We start from the raw sequence: 8926 nt of genomic DNA, 5'->3' as shown, positions 1-8926 counted from the left end.
CATCCGTTTTAGGGATGGGTCCGCGCGCTGGATCAGGTTTTTGTCCGTTTGAACCCATCCGGACGCCGCGGGTGACCTCACCTCCTTGCGAGCGCGTAGATTCGTGGGAGTGATAATAGTATTTTGTACGTCATTGTCATTTGGTATTTTGCTACTAATCACGTGGCCGACCGCGTGTGGAGTGGTGCTAATATTTTGTCTTTCGCCGGCACAAGTATCTATAGATGCAGCATCTGTGCACCTCTATGCTCTATACATAGCACCTCAGACCCTCCTTGAAAGTCCACGCGCTTCTACCATACAGCCCTCACTCCTCTCCTTCCGGCTTTCAGATTCAGATCTCAGAAACTAGCGATCGATATGAAGCTCGATCCCGCGCCATCGATATGAAGCTCTCCCCGGCCGCGTGCACCAAGCATCAGGTACCAAACTGTTTGCAATTATTACAAATGATCTTTCTATCATGCATGAACGCTAGTTAGATTTGTTCGCAGCCTGTAAGTAGATATGAACTGGTTACCACCGACATGGATGTGCGATCTGAGAGGCCGCAGCTTCTGCTGCCGGCAGCGCTGATGAGCTAGCTGGGATCCCGTACATGGTGGGTAGGGAGGAACTAAGGGCAGGAATGTGCGTAGTCAGGTCTATCACATCTCCAGTCGCGTCCCCAAAGGGATTTGGGGGACGCCGGCCAAAATAACGTCCCAGTCGCGTGCCCTAAAGGCCGCTTCGGTCTGGACGTGCTCCAAATGTTGTCCGGCGTCCCTAGCCCATCCCCTGTGTATAGAGTCTCTACCGGGGACGCCGGACACGACTTTTACACTTACTTTTTGTTTGGAGGTCGCGTTTGGGAGACGTGGCTAGAAAAGGGACCTTCTCCAAACGAAATTTTTGTCCGGACGTCCCTCAAACGACTAATCCGGTGTTTTGCCCGGACATCATTTGGGGGACGCGATTGGAGATGCTCTAAAAAGTGAAACTTGCGGTTTAAAATCCAGTACAATCTGCTGACAAAATCGAAAACCTACACCGGTATTTGCTCATTCAGGAGATATAAGAGCTACTTCTACCACTTCACCCCTATATTCCCAGAATAGAAGACTGATTCTTGTTCTTCTATAATCTTGTGCGTACTGGTTATTTGAATTCCTTTCTGAATTGACTGATTATTTGAGTTCCTTTTCAGCTACTTCCATTCTAGCAGCTGCAAATGGATCGCGAGCCTAATATGAAGCGTGTCATGGAGCATATGTTGTTTGATGCAAGTGCACAACCGCCCGATTTGTTTTTATCCCTTCTGAAATACATAACGAATGATTTCTCCGATGATCAGCAAACTGGCAGGGGCCGGGTTTCCACTGTTTATAAGGTACAGTAGTTTTCAACTACATCCTTTGCTGATATGATGACTCAGATTGATGCTGACCAGCAATCTTTTGACTGCAGAAACTGCTTGGAAACGGGACTGTCGCCACAAAGGAGTTGAATGAAACACTTGGTATTCTTGCGAACAAATTCAACGAAGAGGTTGGCTGTTTAATGAAGACGAAGCATAAAAATAATTTGCAATTTCTAGAATATTGTTGTGAGACACAAGGGATAATTGTAGACCACGAGGGGAAGTTCGACAAGTATACCACTGGTATGTCCATATGGCCCGCAACATGTCTTTGCATCTTTACTTTCATGATCAAATAATTATATGGTCAGGCACCTAAAATAATCCTACTCGTTGTGCCACATACTATCTAGAGAACTATGTTAGATATTAAACCTCCTTTCTTCTCATCTTGTTACAGGAGTATCTCGTATACTTGATCGGAGAAACTGTTATGAAATAATCGAGGGAATTTGTGAAGGTTTAGATTGTCTGCATGTGAAGCGGTGTATTCTCCACTTAGACCTTAAACCCGCAAATATACTCTTGGATGATACTATGGCACCGAAAATTGCGGATTTTGGTATCCCAAGATGGTTCATGCAGCGGATATATGGCACCCGAATTTTTTGGATGAAAAATAACATTCAAGTCAGACATATACAGTTTGGGTGTTATAATCATAGAGATACTAACAGGTGAGGAGGGACATCGTGATGTTCAGAATCTAAAAGCAACCAATAAGACTATCATTTTACATTATGCCATTCCTTCTTAAAACATTGTGTAATGTTATTCTTTTTCAAGTGCACGCAAGAGCTAGCTTATCAAACTAACTAAGAATCTTGTGACTGCAGGAGGTTGGTTGTCTAATAAAGGCAAAGCACAAGAATATAGTACGGTTTCTTGGATATTGTGCTTACACACAAGAAACAGAGTCCTCTGCTTTGAGTATCTACCCAACGGAAGTCTTGAAAAATATATCAGCGATATATCTACATGTGAATCAAGATACTATTCACTTAACCTTAAACTCGCAATCATATTGTTGGATGATAATATGGTACCAAAAATAACTGATTTTGGTCTCTCAAGATGCTTTGATTATGGTCTCTCAAGATGCTTTGATGAAATGTAAAGCCAGACTTGTACTTCAAATCCGAAAGAATCATTGTAAACTATCTATGAATTAGATAAATCAGAATCTTCTTTCCTCTTTTGAGTTGGTAGGAATTGTAAGATCTACGAACGAATTTGTAAAGTTGACAAGGATTTCTCCACTGATAAAGACATAGATATGGCCCTTTTCCTTATTTTAGTGCAAAAGATTTATCATATTGCTCTATTTTTCTCATGAGGAAGTATTTTATTGCCTTGTGTGATCCATGAGACTGAATGGCTTGAAAAGTTGTGATTTTGTTGAGGATATAAGGATCCATGCATGTATGAGATGAAAAGATATATAAAAAATTATAGTGTTGATGAGAAGTGTAGTTGGGCAACATTGATCAGATTTTGAATTCAGCCAACTACCGTCAGTCGCTGTGAAAATCATTTCTTTTGTCAACTTAACTGAGCATTTTTTTTTATCATTGCTGTCATTTGCACAAAAAAACACTATGTGCGATAGGTTTAAACAGATTATTTGTACCCAGGGTGATCAAGGAATTTGTGGAAACCCCTACCGCCCTCGCCCTGTATTGTCTCATGTTCTGTTTCCACGCAAGCTGCCCCTTGTACACTATGTTGTTTGCATTGCCATGATCGAAGCCATCAAAGAATTGTGTTGTGCTTAGGTGAAACTTTATTGCACACTATATTCGGTCACTGGCCATTTGTTGCAGAATGAATATTTCGGAAGGCTAATTTCTTGGTTATGACATTATATTCTTTCTATGTGATGAAATCCAGGGGCTCCATAGCTAGATGTAGAAACAAATGACCTATATCTAGAGGGGTTAACTTGGTGGCATGCTGAAGTGTAGTAGTAGTATGTATCTGCTGTTGGTTTTGTTGGACTTCCATTGCCAATTTTCTGACTAAAGTGTAGTATGTAGTATCTGCTATTACTGGGTGGTGTTTGATATATTCTTATTTTCATCCTTCCATATTAAAGAGTTTGCAATATTCACTGCCATATAGTGGCCAAATAGTCCCCGTACAGGATGTGCGTGAAGGGGACATTGTGGTCACTATTATGGTAAGGAAAAAACTTAAGTGCAAGAATTGAGTAGATGCGTCCTTTTGTCGGCTACACTAAATCTCTTCAGGGACTAACGCCAAGTGGTTATATGGTATTGATGAGGACGGCAAAAAAAAAGAGCTGAAACCTGATGGTAACAGATTAATGCCATTATCATTCCTTCTATCTGGCCAGACTAAATAGGTTCTAGTATTATATACGCTTTCTCTTGACGTGTGTCTGTAAACTGTAAAGGATGTAATGATCTATCATGTGCTGTCTTGATCAAAGAAATCTGACACCGTTTCCACTATGGCAGCTTTGATTTCTTCACAGGATTGGTGAGGAGAAGATGGACGTATAAAAGAGATAGGTAGTCAAATACCCACAGCTAGGAATTCCAGGATAGATCAACACCATCACCTATTCATCTGCACTCAAGTGTGCTTAGAAGTTAGAAACACATGTAGTGGTCTCCAGAGAAATAAAAGTTACTTCTTCCAGCTACAGATTCAGTACCAGGGAACGTTTTTTTACACCGTAGGGAAACCAACAGTTTCTGCCATGGTGTCTAGCTACTGTGATAAGATACTTTCAACCCGATGGTCCGTAGCTAATGCTCAAAACCAGCCCGAAGTGGTCACTAGGTAACACAGGCAATTCCAGCTGGCGGACATTCTTGCCAACTTTCTTCTCCTTCATGTACGATAGTCCAGGTATAGCCTCCTTCCCAATCATCTCGATAGCGTCGATCTTGAAATCTGGCAACTTGCATACAAACCGATCCATCCTCTTCTGTAACTTGCGGTTGCCTGTTAGCATGCCATTAGCTTTGGTGTCGTACGTCCAGCCTTCGTCACCTGGCTTCAGCTCGTCCCAAGGATCAGTCCAGCCATCCGGTAGAGGAAACGGCCCATCTCCTTTGTCATCCCAGTTCATGTCTCCACCAAATATTACATTGCGGAAGCGACCCAAGATCCTCATAGATTCATTTGCCTGGGTGACTCGTTCCTTGCTGTACATCTGATCCCACCGGCATGGACTCTCTAGGTGGCTTGTAGCCAACACTAGCTTGATGGCACCTTCAATTTTGATTTCTGAAATGGAGAGCTCTCTTCCCATTATTGAGTTACCAAATGGTAGGCATTTAACAGAAATCACCGGCAACTTGCTCATCTGCACTCATTACAAAGGAATCACATTACTGAAATACATGAATACGTAAAAAAAAAGGAGACATGCTCTTATAGGTTGTAAGAGGACAGCATAATGTTTAAGAGCAGTAGCACTTCAGGAGCAAAATTGAGGTACTAGAGTAAACATTAAAATTTAAGAGCAGTAGCACTTCAGGAGCAATATCCAGGTACCTAGAGTAAGCACTAAAAGGAATTATGATGCCACGGGTTCAAATCATACACCTTGATTAAAAATTTGAAGTGCACAAGCTCCCTCATGATTGTTTTTTTTCTATTTATGACCAAGGATGTGTTACCATTACCAATTTAAGAATGCTAAACTGAAGCTGTTTCTGTATTCCCTCGATCGAGCTCCCTCTGCAGCTCATTATGGGCCCAGAACAGCCCAAAACCCCAGCTCATGTTATTTCCCTATATCCACTTTCCTCTCAGATCTGTAGGTCACTGTTATCATTCATGCATCTGTATATCTATAAATATGTAGCAAGATCTGAAAAAATTTCAGCTAACGCACAGATAAGCAGACAAGGTATAACCTAGCATTTCCTAACATCAGAAACCATGGGATACTGGTTTAGCTCACACTATTGAAACACCCTGGAGGTACAAAGTAGCAAGTAAAAAATTGATATGCTAACTATATCCAGCAAAAACATGACATTAGTTCATACTGGACATATTCCTCTTGTCTCAATGTTACAGAACAAGTGAAGTTATGTCGAACATACGGTGAGAAACTTGAAAACTGAACACAAATATATGCAAAAGCATTTGGTTGACCATTTGAGAAACTTGTCAATTTATTTTCTGTTGGAAGTAATTCCATAATCTTATATATTCTTTTACAAGGTACTATATAAGCAAAATGTTCATACGTGCATCTTGGTGACCATGGAAATAAAAGGCTCACTTTATTTTAATGGGGATTAGAAGTTAACAATGGCATATAAACCTTAGAAAATGATCGGTAAATCGAAGTTCAGGGATGCTTGCACTCATGCCATATATGAAGTTTGACAGAAGCATCGATGAATACCTGCATGCAGAAATATGGCCTGTCCATGTACATGGCTAAGTTATCTGACAGGGTGCATTTGTACTCTTGCCACCAGCCAGATTTTTGGAGAAGCTGATATATGTTTGATGTGACCTCCTGGAGTTACACAGGACAAATTGAGAAGGGGAAAAGAAATAACACAAAGTTCAAACTGACTGACTAACTCTAGACCTGGAAACATATAAGATCTGGGTCGTGGTGCTGAATAAGATCTCCAATAGCTTTCATCCTTTTGGTCAGTTCCAAATCCTCCCGAAACCATAGGTTGTATGTCATGACTTTGATGGTCTTCTTATCCAAAGGAGTCTCAGCATTCACTGCAGAAAGGCATGATAAACTTTTAGCTAGACCACACAAAATCAAAAGCTTCTTATATGCATAAATTAGCTAGAACATTTGTTCTGTTGATCAGTTCAGACAAACAAAAGAGAAGGGTTCAATGATTTCAAGATAAGCTCATGCTGAGTTTCAAGCCAAAGTGCCAAACAACAGATAAACAGCATGGAGTTTGCAGTTTCTTACCTGCCTGAATGCATTACTTTCAATTCATTCTGTCAAATTTCTTTTACAATATGACCTTGCCCTGTTGTCCATGCAATAATATTTCCTTTGGTTTTCCACTCTACTTTACATATGTACAGACATGCATTATCTTTTCTTACTAATAAGCAACCATGGCAAAATCTAAACCACGATGAAGATAACACAAATTAGTGCAATGAAAGTACACGAGCATATCCCTCATCATTGTACATCGATTTTTTTTATGGAGTTCACCATGCAGTGAAATTCCGTATGTGACCATCTGACACAGGAACTTAAGTCCCTTTCCAGATGACACTAACATTATTACTCGTTCCCAATTACTCTCAACCAGTCCATTATCAACAAAATTGAGGGCAATTGGGAGCATTACTCTTCTTTTGTCTCAGTAATTATAGATAGCTTCGTTATTCAAGATGCATGGGACTGAAAATTGTATGGCATCCTAAATTTTATCCACAAATCAAGAAGATAAAAAATCAAAGCCGATGTTGCAAAATAATATTTGGAAAGATTCAGATGAAAAGGCCAGCTCCCCCCTCCTCCCCTTCTCCTCCGCCGTCGTCGGCGTGCGTCGCCGGGCAAGGCCCGGGCGGCGCCGGCGGCGGCGGCCCCTCGACTTTCCCCTCTCGGCGCGGCGCCTGCGCGGGGTAGGTGCGGCCGGGAGGTGCTCCTCGGCCGGCGGCGGTCCGGCGTGGCGGGGTGAGATCCCCACGTCGGGTGGGAGGAGGGGTGGCGGCGCGGCCGTTGGCGGCGGAGCTGCACAGGCGGCGCCATGGCAGGGCCGCTCGGCCCAGATCTGGGCCCAGGCGGGGCCCGGAGGGGCACGGCGGTGGCTCTGCTCTTGGCACGCCGGCGGCGCTCCCTGGAGGAAGAGAAGACAGGGCGGCGGTGGGTGGGCGGCGGCGGCACTGCGGCCGGCCAGCTGCAGCGTAGCAGCGGGGCTTTACGGGCCCTTTTGGGTCCGGCCGGGCCAGTTCGGGCCTGGTCTGCCTCGTAGCCTCGTCCGGTCGGCTACCGCGAAAGCGGTGGAGGCAGTTCCCTCCCGCTTGGCTGCGGTGCTGCTACCCCCGTTCCCGCTGCATCCCTTTTCTTCGTCTAGGCCTTGCTCCGGTGTCCACAGTTAGGCGGCGAGGATGGCTACAAGACCGTGGTGGCGTGTGCGGGTGGGCGGCAGGTTAGGTGGAGCACGTCGGAGCGTCTGGGGTGGTCGGTTTTGGTGGTCGGGAGAAATCCCTGTCGGCATGCTCGACACCGACGCGGTGACGCCTACGGGTGTCACCTTTCCTTCCTGAAGGGCGTCGGGTGTACCTCCTCCCCAATCCCCTCCGCATACCGGGGGAAACCCTAGGACTAGTCCGGGCAACAGCGGCGTCATCGTCGTCTCCTTGGTGAAGGTGTTGCTTGGTATGCGGTGCCTCGGCGTGCTAGGAGCGTGGTGGTACTTCTCCGGAGGGCGCAGCGGTTGCGGGTCATCTTCGTTTTCGTCGATCTGCCGGTGTCGGCATTTTTTCTTCTTTCCTTTCTTTTTCTTTTCTTTTGGGCTTGGTTGTGCTGCGGCCCCAGCGCGTTCGTTGTATCGGGTCGTTTGCTATATTAATATAGCGGGGCGCAAGCCTATTTCGAGGAGGAGGCCACATCAATCAGGAGAAACATAATAGAGAAGCGATCCGGCACATTTAAAAAAACGCTGGTAGAACAACTCTACTACTTCATTAAGAAAAAGCATACAAAATCTAAATAACCCTAAATATACCTTCCTCCTTTTCGGCAGTCGTCTCCTCCTTTTGGTCCGAGCCGCCGGCGCCCTCATCGACGACGACGTCCGGGGACGCGGCGCGAGGCCTCTTCCTGGAGCAGCCACGGAGCGGGAGGAACGCGGCGCCGGCGATGGCGGACAGGTCCAGCGCGTCGGCGTCGTCCACCTCCACGGGGCGCGCGGCGGCGCACGCGCCGCAGGTGGCGAGGCTCTTGGGGTTGGAGAGCGTGCAGCGGGCGCAGATCCACTGGGGCGGGAGCGACGAGCCGGCGGCGACGGCGCCCAGATCCGAGGCTTGGGGGCGCGCGGCGCCGCACGCGTCGCAGGCGGCGAGGCTCCCGGGGTTGCAGAGGGTGCAGCGGGCGCAGGCCCACTGGTCCGGCCGTCCTGGAGAGGGGAACCTCGACGAGGAGGCGGGCGGCGAGGCCATGGCTGCGGAGAGGGGGAGGAGGGCGAGGGTTCTTGGGGGGAGCAGGGGTTTGGGGTGGAGGAGGCGGCGGAGGAGCCGGGGAAGGGGGGAACAGAGGAGGAAAGTGGTCATGGGAGTTTTGAAATTTGAATCGGGCTTTTGCTGGGTGGTGCACCGGGCGGTTCGTTTTTGCCCTTCCTTTTCGGCCGGCTGGACAACCGTCTGATCCTGCGAATGTATTTTTACCAAATATTGTGTACCGTAAAATACCAAAGCTGTATAAAATTTCCAATTATACTATTGTATGTTATTTCAGCGTCTGCAAGTTCAAACCCCAGATTTCTTGCACCGTAAAATTCCAAAAACTGTATAAAATGCCAAACCGCCCCCCCCCCTAGCCCA

The 8926-nt window shown here is 46.0% G+C and overlaps 2 protein-coding genes across 2 annotated transcripts; one reads left to right on the top strand and one right to left on the bottom strand.

Moving 5' to 3' along the window:
• Positions 1 to 275: 275 nt before the first annotated feature.
• Positions 276 to 2713, top strand: LOC124686477 (cysteine-rich receptor-like protein kinase 41). Its single transcript, XM_047220413.1, has 5 exons — positions 276 to 422; positions 1187 to 1369; positions 1447 to 1642; positions 1800 to 2076; positions 2236 to 2713. The coding sequence occupies exons 2-5, from the start codon at positions 1211 to 1213 to the stop codon at positions 2249 to 2251; spliced, it is 648 nt and encodes a 215-aa protein (XP_047076369.1). The 5' UTR covers positions 276 to 422; positions 1187 to 1210; the 3' UTR covers positions 2252 to 2713.
• Positions 2714 to 4042: 1329 nt separating this feature from the next.
• On the bottom strand, positions 4043 to 8545 carry LOC124689750. The gene is made up of 4 exons (XM_047223228.1): positions 8113 to 8545; positions 5985 to 6130; positions 5793 to 5909; positions 4043 to 4736 (listed from the first exon to the last, which is right to left on the bottom strand). Exons 1-4 carry the CDS (start codon positions 8543 to 8545, stop codon positions 4155 to 4157), a joined length of 1278 nt encoding a protein of 425 aa, XP_047079184.1. The 3' UTR covers positions 4043 to 4154.
• Between the last annotated feature and the right edge of the window lie 381 nt (positions 8546 to 8926).

This window comes from Lolium rigidum, chromosome 2, assembly GCF_022539505.1.
Source record: "Lolium rigidum isolate FL_2022 chromosome 2, APGP_CSIRO_Lrig_0.1, whole genome shotgun sequence".
In the NCBI taxonomy this organism is placed as follows: domain Eukaryota; kingdom Viridiplantae; phylum Streptophyta; class Magnoliopsida; order Poales; family Poaceae; genus Lolium; species Lolium rigidum.
The sequence above is the reverse complement of the archived record's forward strand: the minus strand, read 5'-3'. Positions and strand labels throughout refer to the sequence as shown.